This window comes from Delphinapterus leucas, chromosome 15 (assembly GCF_059928025.1).
Source record: "Delphinapterus leucas isolate spDelLeu-1000000601 "Yukka" chromosome 15, BTC_Dleu_Yukka2, whole genome shotgun sequence".
Classification (NCBI taxonomy): Eukaryota; Metazoa; Chordata; class Mammalia; order Artiodactyla; family Monodontidae; genus Delphinapterus; species Delphinapterus leucas.
This window is the reverse complement of record NC_143143.1, coordinates 6,527,783-6,548,762: the sequence shown is the minus strand read 5'-3', so window position 1 is coordinate 6,548,762 and position 20,980 is coordinate 6,527,783. Positions and strand designations below refer to the sequence as shown.

The 20,980-nt window shown below is 43.3% G+C and overlaps 1 protein-coding gene across 2 annotated transcripts; it reads left to right on the top strand.

Moving 5' to 3' along the window:
• The first annotated feature begins 616 nt into the window (after window positions 1-616).
• Window positions 617-20,910, top strand: TRIM4 (tripartite motif containing 4). Of its 2 annotated transcripts, XM_022587833.3 has the most exons (7): window positions 717-1,231; window positions 3,509-3,580; window positions 7,828-7,923; window positions 8,615-8,845; window positions 9,852-9,874; window positions 10,141-10,238; window positions 16,856-20,910. In XM_022587833.3, the coding sequence occupies exons 1-7, from the start codon at window positions 839-841 to the stop codon at window positions 17,440-17,442; spliced, it is 1,500 nt and encodes a 499-aa protein (XP_022443541.2). In that variant the 5' UTR covers window positions 717-838; the 3' UTR covers window positions 17,443-20,910. The 2 variants fall into 2 exon arrangements, with proteins under 2 accessions (XP_022443540.2, XP_022443541.2); XM_022587832.2 differs by lacking the exon at window positions 3,509-3,580 and having other exon boundaries at window positions 617-1,231.
• Window positions 20,911-20,980: the final 70 nt, after the last annotated feature.

Below are 20,980 nucleotides of genomic sequence, written 5' to 3'. Positions count from 1 at the left end.
GGGGCTAAACACTCCCTTCCCTGGTCGCCTCGTAGAAAACTGGCTCTCCAGTTCGCCTGAATCCTCGAACTCCAGGAGAGCTTGTGGGCTTCGAGTTGGTGGGCTTCGTGTGGGGAGCCAGAAATCCTGCCTTTCTAGAAACTCAACTAGACCTTGGGGTTGGAGGACAAGAACGGCTTCCTCTCCTGGAGAATGAGGCTGAAAGAAAAAGGAGAGACTTCAAGAAGAGCCAGCCTACGGGGCACGGCGCCTCCTTAACCGCACTCCAGGCCCGGCCGCACAGATGCGCCTCGCTCTTCTGACCCTTCTGCCGCTAGGCTGCTGCCCGCCTGGAACGCCCTTCTGGGCAGCAGCTCGCCTAGGACTCCAGAGCCTAAATCTTCCGGAGCGGACGGCGAACATTGACCTCACCCCGCAAACCTGAAGGCCAGACGAAGTTAAGGAGCACCTGACCCTTTTGCTTCACCAGCAGCTGCTGCAGCTGCGCAGTCGTCGCATTCCGGCGCGTCCCCCTAACTAAGGGCTCCTTGAGGCCTCTCTAGGCTTCTTGGGGGACTTCCGCATCTCTACTGTTCGTCCAGCTGCAGCCCGCAGTCCCGTCACGCCTAGCGCGCAGCCCTCGCGAGGAAACCCGGAGGTTCGCGCGGTTGGCGCCCTCAGTACGCGTGGGAAAGGGCCGCCGCCCGGCGGTTGCGCGGCTCCGCTGGGTGCCGAACCCCGGAAGAGGCTGCACTTTTCCCTCCCGCCGGAGGCGGTGGCCGTGGGTCCAAAGGCCACCTCTCGCAGCCTGCAGACCTCTCATCCAACCACGACTCCGGCTCTGGGTCCGAGGAGCAGCATGGAGGCCGAGGACTTCCAGGAGGAGCTGACCTGCTCCATCTGCCTGGACTATTTCGAGGACCCGGTGTCCATCGAGTGCGGCCACAACTTCTGCCGCGGCTGCCTGCGCCGCAGCTGGGCGCAGAGCGGCAGCCCGGTTCCCTGCCCCGAGTGCCGGCAGCCGTCGGCGCCCGCTGCGATGCGGCCCAACTGGGCCCTGGCCAGGCTGACGGAGAGGATGCGTCGCCGGCGCCTGGGCCCCGCGCCCCACGGCTTATGCGGCCGCCATTGGGAGCCGCTGCGGCTCTTCTGCGAGGACGATCAGCGGCTCGTGTGCTTGGTGTGCAGGGAGTCCCAGGAGCACCAGGCCCACACCATGGCCCCCGTCGACGAGGCCTTCGCGAGCTACCGGGTGAGCCGGCCCTTACGGGGCTGCCGGTATTGCCTGGGAACGTTTACTGTTCACGTTGGAAGCATGAACCCCCATCCTGTCCCCACCAGGCTCAGAAAAGTTAAGCTACTCACGGATCTCAGAGCTGGAGTTAAAACTGGGATTGGGAGGGCCGGTGCAAGGCTCAGTCATCACCGCAGAATTTTCAAGGGACTGGCTTCCGGGAGCTTCTAGTTTAAGACGGTTATCCTGGAGGTTATACACCAGTGCTGTCCAATAGAAACAAAAATACGAGCCACATATGTTATTAAAATTTTTTCTAGTGGTAAAAAGAAACAGGTGATGTTAATTTTAATAATTTATTTAACCCAGTTATCAAAAATATCATTCAACATTGATTTTTTTTCTTAAAGCTCATTCTGTTTCCTCTTTATTGTGAAAATGAAACAAAATATAATCAGAAAATGGAGAACTCAGGTTCTTACAGCTGTTCTCTGACTTGGATGGGCACAGATAGTGTGATTTCGCATATACATTTTGGAGTATAGTTGCTTTACAATGTTGTGTTAGGTTCTGCTGTACAGCAAAGTGAATCAGCTATATGGATACATCTGTCCCCTCTTTTTTGGCTTTCTTTCCCATTTAGGTCACCACAGAGCACCGAGTAGAGTTCCCTGTGCTGTACAGTAGGTTCTCATTAGTTATCTATTTTATACATAGTAGTGTATATATGTCATTTCCAATCTCTCAGTTCATCCCACCCCCCTTCCCCTCTTGGTATCCATACGTTTGTTCTCTACGTCTGTGCCTCTATTTCTGCTTCGAAAATAAGTTCATCTATACTATTTTTCTAGATTCCACATATATGCAATAATATACGATACTTATTTTTTTCTTTCTGACTTACTTCACTCTGTATGTCAGTCTCTAGGTCCATCCACGCCTCTGCAAGTTCCTTTTTATGGCTGAGTAATAGTCCATTGTACGTATGTACCACATCTTTGTCCATTCCTCTGTTGATGGACATTTAGGTTGCTTCCATGCTCTGGCTGTTGTAAATAGGGCTGCAATGAACATTCATTCAACATTGATTGATATAAAAAATTATCAATGAGATATTTTACCTTTTTTTTTTCATGATAGTCTTTGAAATCTGTGTACTTTACATTTACACACATCAGTTCGGACTATCCACATTTCAGGAGCTCACATGGCTAATGGATGCTGTATTGGACAGTACGGGTTTATACCTACAGATGTCATAGACAACTAATGATTTGGGAAAAACCTGGCTTGTAGGGATGAGTCTGGATTTTACTAGCTTCCTTCATCAATTGGGAAAATCACTTAATGTTTGAATTTGGAGATTATCTGTTATGCCTTATCTTATGGGTTAAGAAGCTTCAGTCAAATAAATCGGTTTATCATGTTCTGGTCCAGCCACACTGGCCTTCTTGCTTTTGTTTCAAGCCTGTTCACTCTCTACTCATACCTTCCATCCTTTAGATCCTTTTAGACTTTAGCTTGAAGACCTTCCTTGATCATCCTTTCCAGAGTAGCCCCACCCCCTTCCATTACTGACGGTGTCACTCCGGTGGTCTCCATCTGAATTGGTATCTAGTAAGTACTTGTTGAAAACATGAATTTAATGATACAAGTTAAAGTGTACTGTAAACTGTGAAATGCTGTACAGTTTTATCAGCTGACTACAAACAGGAAACAGATGCAAAGTTAGACTAGAAAGTGTACATTCATTTTTTTATTCAGTAACCTTTATCGGTGCTTCCTGTATGCTAGTCATTGTTCTAGAATCTGGACGTAAATTGATGAGAAAGACATGGGCCTTGTCTTGTATGGGGCATAAGCATGTAGTCCTGTAATCTCAGTGTGTGTGAGAGTTATTGACGTTTGTACCAACACACAGAAGGTCTGAGGTTAGAGCGATCAGACAGGAGTGAGGATCGCCTTCACAGGGGAGTGGAACATGCGTCCACCCTTGACGGATGAGTACAGCAAGGCAGGGGAGAGGATATTCAGGCCAAGGGAACAGCATATTCAGTAGTGTGGCAACGTGGAACAGCATGTGATAAATAAGAAGACCAGAGGTCGCTCTGTGCTTCAGGAGGGTAGTGCATGGCAGGGAGGATGGTGGGAGTTGAGGCTGAAGACAGAGGCAGGGTTCATGTTGTGCGGGATCTTGTTGACCATACTGAGAAGACTGAGCTTTCTCTTCCAGGGAATGGGGATCATTGAAGGATTTTAAGGCAGGAGATGACACGATCAGTTCTTTTGTTTTAGAAAGCGCATTGTGGCATCCACGGGGATGAATGGAGACCAATTGGAATGCTGTTGCACCACTTCAAGCAAGAGGTAGTAAGGGCCTGAATTAGTGCAGGGCAGGGGTGATGGAGAAGAGGAGGGCATGGAGTTACGATGAGCTGGAGCTGAATGACTAATGGGATCTGATGGGTCGGGGAGAGAGAGGAGTCTAGGACGGCAGTCTGGATATCTGGTGCTTATTTGGGACATGTTGAGAGTAAAGTAACTGTGACAGGAAGTCCAAGGAAGAGGGACAAGAGGCAGGGGGCATAGGAAGCTAGAAACACAGTATTTTAGATTAGAATCATCAGCCTACCCTTGAAGTCTTTGAAGAAGTAAAAGCTGATTAGATTTTCCGGGAGGGACCACATAAAAGGTAAAAAAAAAGAGGGGCATGAAGAGAAGCTTGGGAAACACCAATGCTTAGTAGCCAGCAAAAGAGATTGAAAGGACCCATCAGAGAAATGGAAGAGAAAATATATGGGACTTCCCTGGCGATCTAGTGGTTAAGACTCCGCGCTTCCACTGAAGGGGGCGTGGGTTCGATCTCTGGTCTGGGAACTAAGATCCCTCATGCTACACTGCACGGCCGAAAAAAAACCCCCAAAAGACCCCCCAAAAAAAATTTATGGGGGAGGGCTGAGGCAAGTGTAAGTGGTTAGGTATGAAAGGGGAAAATAACCCTTAAAGCTTCAACCTTTGGCAATAACCATAATATTAATGATAGCTATCAGGTGTTGATTACTTATGCATCACTGACGGTTCTAAGCATTTTTCGTATAGTAATTTTTAAATTTCCATAGCAGCCCTGTTGGATGGATTCTGTTTTCCCCATTTTGTAGATGAGGCAGCTGAGGCCCAGAGATGTGAGACCACTTACCCAAGGTCACAGAAGCTAGGAAGTGGCTAAGCTTGGACTGAGTTCCTCTAATTCCTATAGTCCATGTCACTTGTCACTCTGCTACAGCTAATCTAACTGAGAAGACTAATCGGAAGAGGTGGGATTTCAGGATTAAACTAAAACGGGCCAACAGGTAGGGCGTGGGTGAGAGTAACGCTGGGGAGGGTTGAATGTCATGGAGTTGACTGGCCAGGTGTTCCGGAGTCAGGTCATTAGGCACAGTTGCCCGTTGTCTGTCCTTTTCTGCACCCTTCTCTGCTTCATCGCTGCTCAGTTTATCCACCTCCACACCACCCCAGGTTAGCTAGAAAAACATTAAGTTGCTCTTGGGTGGAGCAGTTCTGTTTCCACCATCCTATTGCAAGCACATACTCAGGTGGGTGCACTGTGACTTAAAAGTTTGGAGTTCCCTAAATCCATGGAAAATATCCCCCATCCTATGCCCACACCTGAGCCCTGCAGACAGTGTGCTAGATGCTTTCTCTGAGGATCTGAGCCCCTGAGTACTGCATCCAGGAAACCTGCTTTGATGAATTCCTAGTCCACTCTGCTCACCCTCTTGGGCCCCACCAGTGGCTCAGGATACACCTGGAAGCACTTTTAAGCAATACTACCCCCCAAGCCCCGGGAGTGTTTGATTCAGTTGGCGGGGCCCTTGGCATCAGCATTGTTTAAAAATTCACTAGGAGATTCTAGTGTACAGATAGGATAGAGGATAGGATAGACCTACATCTTAGTATCTTCACAGAGGGAATCTCCAAAAAATCTTTCAGAGCAGAAGTTGTCTTTAATGGAGTCATTGGTGGTTGGAGAGAAAAAGAGAACAGAGAAAGAGAATAGCGTCCGAAGCTTCAGGGAGCAAACTCTGCCTGGAAAAGGCTTCCAGCTCTTCTTTCCCTCAAGCCAATGTTTAGTCTGTGACTCTGGGAGCTAATCCCTTCATTGCTATTAACTCATTTAACAGATACTCAGTATTTCTTGAACCACCTGTTCTGTGTCACTTGCTGTACTACAGTACCAGACTCAGCACTGGGCAAACAGTGGTGAAAAGACCGTGGGGCTTACAGTCTGGCTGGGGTGGGGTGAGAGGCACACCATGGACCAGTAAATGACCACAGATGATGATATGTGCTGTGAAAGAAAGATAGTGCCGTGCCAGAGAAGCGACACGGGCTTTAATAAGGGAACGCGGTAGCCTCCTCTGAGGAGATGACATTTCAGTTGAGACGTGATGGATGAGGAATCAGCCATCCGAGGAACTGTGGGAAGAACATCCCAGGCAGCGGATAGCAAATTCAAAGACCCTGAGGCTGGGCTGGGAAGGGCAGGACCTATCAATGGAACTGAAAGACCTATACACCTGGAGCATCACGAGCAAGGGGGAAAGCAGCACGAGCTGGGAGATGCAGACAAGAGGGGGGTTATGTCGGACCGCAAGGTGTTTGAATTTTCTTAGTGATGTGGGAGACCAATGGAGAATCTTAAGCAGGGGACTGACATGATCTGACTGCTCTTTAGAAGATTATGCTGGCTTCTCTGTGGACGCTGGATAAGAGAAGGACAAGATTGGAAGTAGGGAGCCCAGTCATGAGGTTATTGTAGTTGTGTAGACAGGAGGTGACTTGAACTAGGAGGTGGCTGGGGACGGCAGATAGGCAGATTTGATATGTATTTTGGAGGTAGACCTCCCTGCTTGGGTTGGATACAGAGGTTACAGTGACTGAAATTCACAGAACCTAAGTGCTGGGACGGTGTTTAAGAAAAGACCATCTAGTCTCGTTGTCTTCATCTTCTAGGTAAGGCAGCTGTGGCCCAGAAAAATGTGTGAGGCTGACTTGACCACAGATCCATAGCTAGTTTGTGAAGGTCTAGACTGAAACTCAGACCTGATTTGAAGTTTCATGTCGTTTGAACTACATGATCACAAGTCAGCAAATGTCTTCATTCTATAAATGTCTGCTCTTTTATTATAGTTTTATATACACACAATTGTCTGATGTTAAATGAAGAGAGTGATTTTTAAACTTTGGTACGTCTACCCAGCTTTGAAATGCTTGTGTTGCCGTCCTGCCACCTCGTGGCAGTTTCTGTTATTGCAGCGAAGAAGTTTTCTGCTCCCAGAACGTTACCAAGTTTACTCAGGGGACCACTATAAGAGCCCAACTGTGGCAAGATACAAAAAAGCTTAGGTAATGAAACAGGAAAATTCATACATACTGAAAATTGTTAAGGGCTTTTAAAAACTGAAAAGTTCTATTTCAAATATATTTGAAAGCTTAAAAAAAAATCTTGGTCACATTCAAAGGAGCTATTTATCTCATGACAGCCTTCACACGTACATCAGATTTGACAGTGATTTGTGCGTGTCTCTAACCTGTCTGCCTCTGTCTCTAAGGTCATCCCTGAGATTCTGCTGTTAGGTGCTTCCCCTCTGCAGCCCACTGTGTTCCTTCTGATCGACTCAATTTTTTTAATAGCTTATTTGTTTTTTTCTAATTATAAAAAGAATATGTGCCTCTTGTAGAAATTCAAACAAAACAGAGATTTATAAAATTTCTAGTCCTCCCCCTCCAACTTTCAAGCCATTCCTATTCCCCAGAGATAAGCAGTGTTAATAATACTTAGGTATATACCCTTCCGGATTTTCCCTCTGTTCAGATACAAACGCACACACTTGCACAGACACATGTATATTTGTTCTTTTCAAAACGGAATCCTATAGAGAGCTACCTGAAATTGATGTAGAGTATCAATATACCATAATTTAATGATTTCACATTGATGGGTAGTGAATTATGCTGCAGTTAACATTCCTATACATATTATTTTTGCTAATATTTTGTTGGATATTATTAAAAATAGGATTATGCATATTTTAAATTTTGTTAAATCCTGCCAGTTGCTCTTCAAAAAGATGGGACCTTCACTCTCCTACTATTATGGTGCCAGAGGCCTTTTCCCTTGCCAGGACTAGGCATTTATTAATCTTCTAACAATTTTAAATTTTTGTCTATTTAATAGGCATACTCTATATTGCATTATGATGATTTTAGACCAGAATAATTTTTTTTTTTTGCGGTATGCGGGCCTCTCACTGTTGTGGCCTCTCCCGTTGTGGAACACAGGCTCAGCGGCCATGGCTCACGGGCCCAGCCGCTCCGCGGCACGTGGGATCTTCCCGGACCGGGGCACGAACCCGTGTCCCCTGCATTGGCAGGCGGACTCTCAACCACAGCGCCACCAGGGAAGCCCCAGAATAATTCTTATGCATTAGCCTGAAGTCATCTTCAGCATTTTCTCAATCTCATCCCCTGTTTGAATTAGGTGACTTTTAGCTCTTGAACAAGGAAGATGCTGGGAGAGATGATTTCTTACTTATGCGTGTTTCTGCTGACAGGAAAAACTTCTGAAGACTCAACATAGTCTGACAGCCAAGATGAATAAAGCCATGCATTTACAGGACATGGAAGTGAAGAATGCTGCAGAGTGGAAGGTAAGAGCAGAAGTTGGTTGGGTATTTCTTGCCCTTGAGTCCTTTCAGTCTGAGGCCGCTCAAGGGCTTTCGCTGGGAAGAGCTTGTGGATCTCACCAGTTGTTAGGCCCCTTTCACATAAGGTGATAGAACAGGAAGAATCTACCTCTACTGACCTGTGTCTTTGGGCAACATGAGTTCCACACACTTCATCCTCATATCTCAAGGGTAGTGTTCCTTTCCTTCCTGCTTTCTCCCTAGGTTGGCTTCCTACACTGGAGTTGATTTGGGTCTGTGGCACTGTGGAAAGCAAATGGACTTTGCTTCCAGAGATGCTAGTCTAGTTGGGAGGCATGATGTGGGCGCACATATGCACATCTAAGATTTAACTAAATGGTAGGTGATCTGAGGGCTAAATTAAATAATAGATGTGCAAGTGCATTTTAGTTTAAAAAGTGTACAGACAAGGCATTGCTATCATAGCAGAGACTCAGATGTTACAAAGAATGAACTAATACTATATAGACTAGTACAAAGATATCAAGTACGTGTAAAGAAAGGAGTAGGGGAAATTTGTAGGGGCTGGGCAGGAACTTTTCTGGAGGAGGTGATTTGGATGGAAGGATCATGGGTTGTTAGGGAGTCATGTGCAAGGAATTTAGGAGGAAGGACCAGGCAGAACAAGGACTGAGCCAGTCCCCTGTGGCTATAGGAGAAGATGAAGAATAAGCGAACGAGAGTCAGTGCGGAGTTTGCAAAGCTGCACGTCTTCCTGGCTGAAGAAGAGCAATTGTTTATTAAGAGACTGAGCCAAGAAGAAGAAGAGACAAAGAAGAAACAGAATGAGAACACATTAAGGCTCAATCAAATGATCACTTCCATGAAGAAGCTCATCTTCGAGGTGGGGGAGAAGAGCCAGAGCTCCACCCTGGAGCTGCTCCAGGTGAGACCGGCAGGGAAGGGCGTAGTCTTTGTCTTTACAGAGTTGTTATTTAACCTCCCTAACTGAACTCCCTCTTGCCTTTAGAACTGAATGTCCTTCCTGGTGAGTGGGTTTAGTAGAAGACATGTTTTCTCTGTGTTGCTGTTGTGTTATTATTTTTATTATACAATTAAAGAGTCAAAGATTCATCTTTCAAAGGAAATTAATGTGAAATTTAGGCCTGATGAGCTCAGGTAATATGAGATACTTAGATTCCAAGAACTGTCTAGAACTTTTACAATTTGACTGAGCAGTGAAGTTCCAATTTCGTATCTAAAGATATACTATAGCAGAATCTTTGAAATAACACATTTCTTTTGTATATGGATTCTTTCATTTAGTGTAATGTTTTTGAGGTTCATTCATGTTGTAGCATATATTAGTATTGTATTTGCATCCCTTTTTTAAATTCCAGAATAGTATTCCATTGTAGAATATACCACATTTTTATATCTGTTCACCAGTTGATGGACATTTGGGTTGTTACCACCTTTTGGTTATTAGGAAGGATGCTGCTTTAACATTTGTCTGTCATTCTTTGTGTGGACATATGTTTTCATTTCTCTCTGTGCTAGGCTGTATGCTATATTTATATTCAAATTTTAAAGAAACTGCCTTTTTCCAAACTACCTTTTTCCATTTTATATTCCCACCACATCCTCACTAACATTTGTCTGTGATTGAAAGAGTGTAGACGGAGAAGTAAGCAAAAAGCCAGGAGAGAGCTAATGTCATAGTGCCAAAGGAGAAAGAGGAGGGCTTCAAGGAAAGGACTGGTCAACACTGTTAAATAGTTCAGAGGGGTCACATGAAACAAAGACTACATTGTGTTAATGCATTGGGTTTGACAGCATGAGAGCATATGTGACGTTAATAAAAGCAACTGACAGAAAAATACCTGCTCACAAAGTTGAGTAACAGATCTCTAGGGGAAGGTACATAACTTATTTCTTTCTTCTCTTCACAGAATCCAAAAGATGTGTTGACCAGGTACAAACTCTTGCCTTCTTATGGGGGCTTGAGTAGAATGGTAAAGATACAGGCCAAGCAGAGGGGAAATGAGGCCTGGGCTCCATAGATGAGTGTGGACGTTGACGTGAGGGGGTTGTCGGGGAGGAGTTCCACTGTTCACTTTGGCCGGGAGGAATGGGAGAGAAGTAGTCTGAGCTCTGGGATTTGAACCTTCAGTTGGGAGTTGGGGGTCTTGGGTGTCCTAGTTGTCTCCTAAGCAGAGCAGCCTTCTGCACTTCTCTTAGGTGTGAGAACCAGGATGTGAACTATTCCTTTGAAGTTCTAAAGGTGAAGACTGTGTGCCGGCTACCAATGATGAAGGAAATGCTGAAGCGATTTCAAGGTGAGCAGAATTTCTGGGAGTTGGAGCTCAGAGAATGAACGAGAGAAGTCTGGAAAGGAAAGAGAAAACAGAGCATGCAGCTGACAGGAGGGTCAGGAAAATGGTAATAAGTACTTAGGAATAAATGGATATATGCTTCATTCAAGAAACATCCATTTAACACATACTGTGTGTTACAGGGTACTTGTGATACAAAAAGAAAAAGACCTATTTGCTTACAAATTGGAGAGACAGACACATATCACTTTACTCTAATACAGTGGGATCCAGTGTTTATCAGTGGTATGAATAAAATACTGCAAAACTAGAGGAAGACCTCTGTTGGGGGTGAAGTGGGAAAGTTTTCACAGCAGAGGTGATGACAGTTGTTTGGGAATTTGAAGGATGAGTAGCAGTTTGCCAAGTGGAAAATGAGGGAATCCTGTTCCAGGCAGAGGCAGCAGCATGAGCTAAGGTGTGGAGAAAATGGAGGAGAGGGTATCTGATGTGACTCAACCATAAGGTGCATATGGGGAAAGGCAGGAATTGAGTTTGAGAAGATGAGTGTAGGAAAGACTGAAGATAAACTTATTAGATCTCCAGGGAAGTACCAAGGCATGTACGTGATGTAAAGGTATGCACTCAATTCTCATGTGCATGTACCTGATTAAGAATCATGTTGTGGATGTCTGCTTCCAGCTAAAATGCAGTAACAGGGACTGGATTTACTCCTGAAACTTAGTTGACCAAAAAAAAAAAAAACCCCAAACAGACAATACATAAAGCAGCAGTTTTTAAAACACTGGACCTCAGGCAGTGAAGGCCAGTGATCCATGGGAAATGTGAAACAAATGAGGTGCGCTCTATGATGGCCCCAGCCTACAGCCTTGAGAGAGTTTCCAGCCCACCTCAGAGAGGGTAACAGAGGTGGAGCCAGGTGGACTTCCTGAGTTGAGGAGTGGAGCTGAGAGTCCAGGGAGAACAAAGCAGTGAGCGTTTACAGAGCACTGGACAGAGTACTGGAGAGGAGAGAGCTGGACAGAGAGAGAACCCAGGTGATCTACAGAGACACGCCGTGAACATTCAGCAGAATGCTGATCAGTACATGCTTGTGAAGAACTAACCGAGTTTGAGGGAGGAAATTTCCAAAATGAGTAGAAGAAACAGTTCCTGGTGCTCACACAGGGCCAGGAACAATGCCTGTTCCTACCAGCCTCTGGAAAACTCTTAATTCGTGGGGCACTGGGTAGAGTACTCAGGAAAATCTTGCCTCATTAGTGGGGAATAATTAACCCTACACTGAGCACTGCTTTGGACCCACTTTACAAATCATGAAATAAGACTCAAAAGGATGAAATTATTTCCAAGTAACTGCATCCCAGAACAAAGCTCAACAAGATGGATAGGAATTTTAAAAAATGAGTACCCAACGATGTAAAACCACAATGCCTGGCATCCAATCAAAGATTACTAGGCAGGCAAAAAGATAGGAAAACATGACCCATGATGAGGAGAATAATCAATTGAAACTGATCCAGGATTTACCTGGACGCTAGAATAAGCATAGAAGAACATTAATACAGTTATTGTAACTATTTTGTAAAGAGGCATATGGGGACATGGAAGATATAAAAAAATCCCAGACAGACTTCTAGAGATGAAAACTACTGTAACTGAGATGAAGAACAAGCTGGTTGGGGTTAATGGGTCATTGCAGAAGAAAAGCTTAGTGAACTTGAAAAGATAGAGCAGTGGAAACTATGCAAAATGAAACACACAGAGAAAAAAACTTAAAAAATGAAAATAGCATCAGTGAGCTGTGGGTCATTTTCATGCAGCCTTGTGTCTGGTCATTGGTACCCCTCAGGGAGAGGAGTGGGATGGGGATGAGACAGAAAAAACATTTGAAGAAATAATGACCGACAACTTCCCAAAGTTGATGAAAATTATAAGTACACAGATCCAAGAAACTCAGCAAATCCTAAGCATAATGAAAACTACACCAAAACCAGTGATAAAGAGAAAATTTTAAATGCAACAAGTTGAAAAGGACATGTTACAGTGGAACAAAGATAAAGATGACATCACATTACTCATTGAAAGCAATGCAAGTGAACAAAATCTTTAAAGGAATGAAAGAAAATAACTGTTAACCCAGACTTTTATTCCTGGCAAAAATACCCTTCAAAAACAAAGTGAAACAAAGATGTTTGCTGATATCCAAAAACAGAAAGAGTTTATCACACCAACACTGCAAGAAATGTTAGAGGAAGTCCTTTAAGCAGAAGGAAAATGATACCAGATGGAAGTCAGATCTACACAAAGGAGTAAAACATCTTCTGAAATGGTAATGACATAAAGAAATATGTACTTCTGTCATTACTTAAATCTCATTAAAAGGTAATAGGGATGGCTAATTTATGTGTTAATTTGACTGGGGCACAAGGTGCCCAGATTTTTGGTCAAACATTATTTCAGGTGTTGCTGTGACAGTAAGAGTGTTTTGGGATGAGATTAATATTTAAATCAGGAAACTTGGGCTTCCCTGGTGGCGCAGTAGTTGAGAGTCCGCCTGCTGATGCAGGGGACACGGGTTCATGCCCGGTCCGGGAGGATCCCACATGCCATGGAGCGGCTGGGCCCGTGAGCCATGGCTGCTGAGCCTGCACGTCCAGAGCCTGTCCTCCGCAATGAGAGAGGCCACAACAGTGAGAGGCCCGCGTACCGAAAAAAAAACAAAACAAAAAAAAAAACCCCGGGAAACTTGAGTAAAGCAGATTGCTCTCCATAATGCTGGTGGGCCTAATCTAATCAGTTGCAGCCCTGAATAGAACAAAAGGCTGACTTTTCACCCTGAACAAGAGGGAATTCTACAGCAGACTGCCCTAGGACTCCATCTGCAGCTTTGGTTCTTCCTGCCGTGTGGCCTTTGAACTGGAACATCACTTTTCCCTGGGTTGTAAGCCTTCTGTCACACACAGTGGATTTGGACTTGCCAGTCACCATAATCACATGAAACAATTCCTTATAATCTCTTTCTCTATACACGTACATCTTATTGGTTCTATTTCTCTGGAGAACCCTGACAAATACAGTAATTGACTGTTTAAACAGACAGAAAATAACATATTATAGAGTTTATAACATATTTACAAGTAAAATGCACAACAATAATAGCATGAATGTTGGGAGGGGAGAACTAGAAGTATACCATTATATAGTTCTTTTTTTTAAAGTATTTATTTATTTGGCTGCGTTGGGTCTTAGTGCAGCATGCAGGATCTTTCATTGCGGCATGCAGGCGCTTCATTGAGGCGAACAGGCTTCTCTCTAGTTGTGGTGCGTGGGCTCTAGAGCACGTGGGCTCAGTAGTTGCAGTGCACGGGCTTAGTTGCCCTGCGGCACGTGGGATCTTAGTTCCCCGACCAGGGATCGAACCCATGTTCCCTGCCTTGGAAGGTGGATTCTTAACCACTGGACCACCAGGTAAGTCCCTATTATACAATTCTTATATGTGAAGTGGTATACTATGTCTTGAAGGTAGGCTGTTAAGTTAAAGGTGTATGTTATAAACCTTACGGCAATCACTAAGATAAAAGAGTTGTAACTAATAAGTCAACAAAGGAGATGAAGTGGAATTATAAGAATACGTGGTTAATCAGAAAGAAGGCAAAAAAGAGGAAAAAAGAATAGGACAAATAGAAAACATAACAAGATGATAGACACAAACCTAATCATATTAATAATCACATTAAGTATAAATGGTCCTAATCAGAAGGGACAGACGGGTTGGATTGGATAAAAAAAGCAAGACCCAACTATATGCTGCAAGGAACGCACATTAAATATAAAGACCCGTATATGTTAAAAGTAAAACAATGGGAAAAGCTATACCATGCTAACGTTAGTCAAAGGAAATCTGGAATGGTTATATTAATATCAAGAAGATTTCAGAGCAAGGACTATTACCAGAGATAAAGTCAAGTCCTAATGATTAAGGAGTCATTTTATCAGGAGGACATAACAGTTCTAAACATTTATACACCTAATAACAGAGCTTCAAAATATATTAAGCAAAAATTAATAGAGCTGCCAGGAGAAACAGGCAAATCCACAGTTATAGCTGGAATTTTCAGTACCTTTTAAAAATAATTTTTAGAACAAGTAGGCAGAAAATCAGTAAGGATATAGTAGACTGAATAACACTATCAATTTGAATAGCAGTGTCAACCAACTTGACCACCCTGTTATTTATAGAATACTGCCCCAAACAAAGACAGAGTACATATTCTTTTTGAGTGTACATGGAACATTTTCTAAGGTAGAACAGGGTGGGCCATGAGACATATCTCAGTATTCAAAAGGATTCAAGCCATACAAAGTGTGTTCTCTGACCCCAATGCATTTGAGTTAGAAATCAGTTAAAAAAAAAATCCTTGGAAGTTCCCCAAATGTTAGGAAACTAAATGACACACTTCTCAATAACCCGTGAATTAAAGGTGAAATCAAAAGGGAAGTAGAGAGTATTGATACTTTGAACTGAATGAAAAGGAAAACACAGCATTTCAGAATTTGTGGGATACAGCTAAAGCGACACTTGCAGGGAAATGTATAGCACTAATCACCTATATTATAAAAGAAGAAAGTTCTTAAATCAGTGACATCAGTATCTACCTTAAGACACTAGAAAAAGAAGAGCAAATAAAGCCCCCCAAAACAGAAGAATGGAAATAATAAAAATCAGAGCATAAGTCATTGCAATAGAATACAGAAAACAAAAGAAATGTTAGTGGAACCAAAAGCTCTTTCTTTGAGAATATCAATTTTATTGATATACTTTAAGCAGAATGACCAGATACATCACTAGTATTAAGAATGAGAGAGGCATCATCACTACAAATTCTATAGATATTAAAAGGATAATAAGGGAATATTACAAACAACTTTATGCTGATATATCAGACAACATACATGAAATGGACAAAGTCTGTAAAAGACTCAAATGACTAAAGCTGACTCAAGAAAAAATAGATAACTGGAATAACCTTATTTCTATTAAAGAAATTCGTGTTAGAAACCTTTCCAAATGGCTTCACTGGTGATTTCACCAAACATTTAAAAAATATTTATTCTACGTAAACTCTTAACAAAAAATTGAAGAGACTATTCCCAGTTTGTTCTATGAGGCCTGCATTACCATGATAGTAAAATCAGACAAAGACATTATAAGAGAACTATAGATCAGTGTCCCTCATGAACATAGAAAAATTCTAAAGAAAATTTTAGCAAATTGAATTCAACAATGTATAATACATCACAACCAAATGGGGTTTATTGTAGAAAAGCAGGTTTGGTTTAACATTTGAAAGTCAATATAATTCACGACGTTAGCAAATTAAAAAAAGGAAAACTATTTGATCACCTAGTAGTTGCAGAAAAAGTCCTTGTCAAAATCTAACATTCAGGACTTGAGGACACGGGGAGGGGGAAGGGTAAGCTGGGACGAAGTGAGGGAGTGGCACTGACATATATACTCTACCAAACTTAAAATAGATAGCTAGTGGGAAGCAGCCGCATAGCACAGGGAGATCAGCTCAGTGCTTTGTGACCACCTAGAGGGGTGGGAGGGAGACGCAAGAGGGAGGGGATATGGGGATATATGTATACGTACAGCTGATTCACTTTGTTATACAGCAGAAACTAACACAACATTGTAAAGCAATTATACTCCAATGATGATGCTAAATAAAAAAAAATCTAACATTCATTTGTGATTAAAAAAACAAAAGAAAAGAAAACACAAACAACGCTCAGCAAACTAAGGAGACATGGAGAGTCTGGGAGGGAAGAGAAGTTGGAGGCAGGCCAGGGAGGAAGTTATAGACACGGTTACAGTGAAAGATGCAGAAGGTCCGAGTGAAGACAATGGCTATGGGAAAGGAGAGGGAGAAAAGAACCTGAGTGATATTTGAGAGGTAGAATTGATAGGACTTGGTGATTAATTAGCCACCGAGGGTCAGAGGGAAAGAAGAATCAAATAACCTTAAGATTTCCAAGTGTGAGTGTTTGGGTGGAGCTAATATTATTAGACCTTAGAGAACATAGAGAACGAAGTCTGCATGTGAGGGAGGATTAGTCCCAAGAGAGTGGAAGGGGACTTGGGATGCTCTGAATTCGGTTTTGAGTTACCTGCTGGGGGCTTGCAGAGATGCCCAGTGAACAGCTGGAATCAGTAAAGAGATACCTTGTTAATGATGATATCTGTGTGTTCCTGTACAAAGAACCAGCCAGTCGACAGCTTTGGTTCTGGTCCTCATTCAACAAGGCAGTATTTGTTACTGTTTCTCCAAATTTTATGCTGGTGGTGAAGACTTGGGGCCATGAAATAATGGGCTCCCCATTTTCTAGATCATAGCCTTTGAAAGCAGAAGGGGAATGAAGATTTCAGGTCACTAACACACACTATGGCCTGTTAGGCCCAGCTGATGGTCAGTTGAAGGACAATGAGTCGTCTTATCCCTAACAATATGTGATAGGAGAAGAAGGATGGTACTGAAGCTGGAACAGACGGGTGTTTCTGGAGGAGGGTTGGTGGTAAGCTCTTGCATTATTGATCTCAGCTCTCATTTTCTCTGCAGTGGCTGTAAATCTAGCTGAGGACACTGCTTATCCCAAACTTGTCTTCTCCCAGGAAGGGAGATATGTGAAAAATGGAGAATCAGCCAGTTCTTGGCCACTATTTTCTACAGCGTGGAGCTACTTTGCTGGATGGAGGAATCCTCAGAGGACCACAGACTTTGTGGAGAGATTTCAGCACTTACCCTGCGTTTTGGGAAAAAACGTTTTCACTTCAGGGAAACATTACTGGGAAGTTGAGCACCAAGGTAGCCTGGAGGTTGCTGTGGGGTTGTGTCGGGAGGACATCATGGGGATTACTGGTAGTTCAACAATGTCCCCCCGCATGGGAATCTGGGCTCTTTGTTGGAGTTCTGCTGGCTATCGGCCCCTGACAGGCATCTCTGTGAGGCCTACCAAGCTAGAGCCAGCTCTTCACCGGGTGGGAGTTTTCCTAGATCACAGGGCTGGGGAAATCTCATTCTACAGTGCTGTGGATGGAGAACACCTATACACTTTTTCCTGTCCTTCTATCTCACGTCTCCGGCCGTTTTTTTGGTTGAGTCCATTAGCATCTTTAGTCATCCCACCAGCAACTGGTGGGAAATGAGGCTGTTCCTCTCCTGCCCAAGAAACTTCGCCTTGTGCCCCAGCCCAGGGACATACATCCCTTGGCCCTCATCTTTGACTTCGTATATAAATCCATCCTGGGTGGTCCCTCAATTCTGTCCATTCAGATTCCAACTTCACATTTTGTTCAGCCCCCCTGGACATCATGTGCGTAGACAGATGTGGGAGACCCTGCTGGGTATCTTTCCAGTAGCCACTTGGCCCACTTTTTCTCCTTCTCCTCTGGTTCTTCCTAAATGAACTGCTCAGGATGTGCCCTCCACATGCTTCAGGGAGACACAGGCCCATAGGAGGGGCTTCTGGCCAGCGAGGCGGGGTGAGAAATTCTCCAGGGTGCCTCTGAGGAAAGTTTTTTAGCTTTTTAGAAAGAGATGTTTGGGAAGACACAGCCCCTCTCCTGATGTTAGTAGGTATACTGGAACTGAGAGGAGCACAGTAACCGTGGGAAAAGGAGGAGAAATGTGGTCTTTGTTGGCATCGTGAAATGGTCGGAATTTCCCTAATCCTGAATTTCTTGTTACATGAGATTATTGCTTCTTTATTGTATAAGGCAGTCTGCCTTCTGGTCACTTGCAGGCTGAAGTATCCTAACCGGTGCTATAGGCACATAGCTTGGACATCTCACAGTACAGGCCTGTCTCGTATCCTAACCGGTGCTCTAGGCGCATAGCTTGGACACCTCACAGTACAGGCCTGTCTCACTTTTCTTCCTGAAACTTGACAGCTTTATAGAATCCCTTTCTGTTTAGTCATGTAATTCCTCTTCTTTCCAGTAAGTACTGATATTCCTCACTTCTTGGATTGGAAAATTGAGGCAGTCTTCCCCTGCTCTGCCCGTGTTGTTACTCTTCACCTGACCGTGTCTCTGCCCTCAAGGGTTCATTATGCTCTCCATTCGTCAGAGTCGTATACTGTGTGCACAAGGTTATTAATGTCATCCTGAAAATGTTGGGAAACCCTTGTTAGGTATTTACACTGTGCTAACCTCTTCACATAATGCTCCCACGTGACTCTTGCAACAGAGATGGAAATTAAAATCCTGTCTTTACAAAAGAAAAAACAAACCTTGAGATTAATTTGCTCAGTCCTGCCCAGCTGTCAAATGGGCATGTTGGGATTGAATCTAGATCTGAGAGGAAAGTCCTGGTCTTCTCTACTCTACGTTCACCTTACGCTCACCTACGTGAGCACTTACTGAATGCTGATTGTGGTCTCCAGCACCTTTGTTTCAGGTTTTTATTTTGTTACATGTTTTTACCCTGTGTGAGTGTCCTCCTCTCTTTACCTTCCTGCGCTAGATTGTATGCACTCAGAGGTTTGTGACTGTTACTGGAGAGTTATTTGAAAAATAATGAATGTTTCTCTCTGGTTATAAAATCACGTACTTATTATAGAAACTTTGGAACATATAAAAAGCGTGAAGAAAATTAAAGTTATTGATAATCCCACCACCACTAACATTTTAATGTGTCTCCTCCCAGACTTGCAATAGGCTTTCTGGCAGCTTCTTACAAAACTTCCAGCACCCTCCCTAATCCATCCTCCCCTTCCTGTGTCCCAGCCCATCCTGGCTTGTCTTCCTTTGCAGCTGGAGCAATCCCCCTTATTCAGTGATTTCTGCTGAGTTCTCCTTAACTCTCCAAGATACTTGCTGTTATGAGTTGAATGAATTCTGTCCTCCAGAGAAAAAGATATGTTGAAGTCCTAGCTGTGAATGTGACCTTATCTGGAAATTAACATGAGGCCATTAGGGTGGCACCTAATCCAATATCACTAGTATCCTTAGAGGGAATTTTGTACACGCACACATACACTTACATACACGGAAATGCCATGTGAGGACACAGAGGGAAGGTGGCTATGGGAGAGGCTGGAGTTATGCTGTCACAAGCCAATGAACACCTGGGGCTGCTAGATGCTGGAAAAGGCAAAGAAGAATCCTCCCCTAGAAGCTTCTGAGGGATCATGGCCCTGCAAACACCCTCATTTCAGACTTCTGGCCTCCAGAACTGTGAGACAGTAAATTTCTGTTGTTTTAAGCCACCCAGTTTGTGGAACTTCGGAATTTAACACACTTGCCCATCAGGACTTCCTTCAGTACTGTGAAATAATATTCATATTTTATGGCAAGGCAAGAAAAATTTAAACATAAAAAATTTTCTCTGCCCATTGGTCTCTGTCCCTGCACTGTGCATCTTGTGTCTGCATTATGCATCGACCAAACCTCCCCCATCAGCAGAAATACCTGCTCAACCGTAAAGAGCAGCATTCTCCTAGCATCAACAAGACAGCTCCCTAAAAGGTAACTTTCCTTCTTGATAAGGGGTCACATGGTGCTTAGATCCGATGTAAACTGTCATTAATATGTCATTTGATGTACAGCCCCCATCTCAAAAAACTTGTATAACTGTGCCTTGACTTCTAACGGGTGGAACGGTTCTCAGAGCTTTCTCAGATACTCTTCCTGGATTATAATCCTCAAATTTGGCTCGAATAAAATTTTCCATTTCCTTCTTAGATCGATTAGTTTTTTGTCGACAATACCTACATTGTTAATTTCCAGTCCTTGGGAAACTCATCAGTACCTTTCCTCCACTTTTCTTTCTGGGCTGTTGAACCAGGTTGGTTGGTTCTGCTACAAAGACTTGTTCTCTGACTTCAAGTAGGCTCTTTGGGCTGCTTGGTAAACACGCTTGATCTTAAATTCCTTTTTACATCTTCTGATGGCAGTGATTCCAAACCTTTTCCTCTTTTCTCAAAGAAAAGGCCTTTATAAGCCTCCCTTTATACTACTATAACGGAGGTAAAACTTTGCCTCTACTTATCTGAGGTTTTCAGCTGGGACTCTAACGAAAAGAAAGATTAACAAGAAAAAGTTTAACACATGCAACACATCATGCAAGAGAAACATAAAATGAATACTAACTCAAAGCCTTGGCTTAGAATTCTGGCTTTCATAGTATCTTCGACAAAGAACAATAAAATTGTGGAGAGGTGATAGGACAAAGGTAAGCAGTTTTAGTCTTCCAAGGGTGGCAGACTGTGTGAGGGTAAATATATGTGTGGAAACAAATGGGTCAGTGTGTGTTTGCAGATTCTTCTGGCACTGCCTTTAGGGTTTCTGGGTTTGCTGCCTCTTAATTGCCTTCAGCTCAAAATGCTTTTTTATGTCAAAGAGGCATATTTTGGGGTGACACATTCTGGTTTCCATCACTACTTATTATTGCAAAGAACTTGCATCTTTTACTGAGAAAAAATTTTTTCTCTTCTACCCATCTGATTAACAATTTTTTGCCTCTTTTTTGGGTCTTGATATTGGACCGTCTCTCATCTCTTCAGGTATGGAATGGGACCCAGTTGTTGTATTGGTTAAAAATAAACTCTTCTGATGCTTCTGATGTACAAACAGGATTGAGAATAAATGTGTCCCAGTCAGTTTCCTATTTTACTTAGTTTCTCTGAGTCTTTATTAGTGTGTTATATGACTCTTTAGGAGGGGTATTTATTCACCATTTCTT

Coding starts and splice junctions, on each gene's coding strand:
- TRIM4 (XM_022587833.3), top strand. CDS start 839: ATGGAGGCCGAGGACTTCCAGGAGGAGCTGACCTGCTCCATCTGCCTG. Junction 3,581..7,827: donor TGCACCACTTCAAGCAAGAG/GTAGTAAGGGCC, acceptor TTCTGCTGACAG/GAAAAACTTCTGAAGACTCA. Junction 8,846..9,851: donor CCACCCTGGAGCTGCTCCAG/GTGAGACCGGCA, acceptor TTCTCTTCACAG/AATCCAAAAGATGTGTTGAC.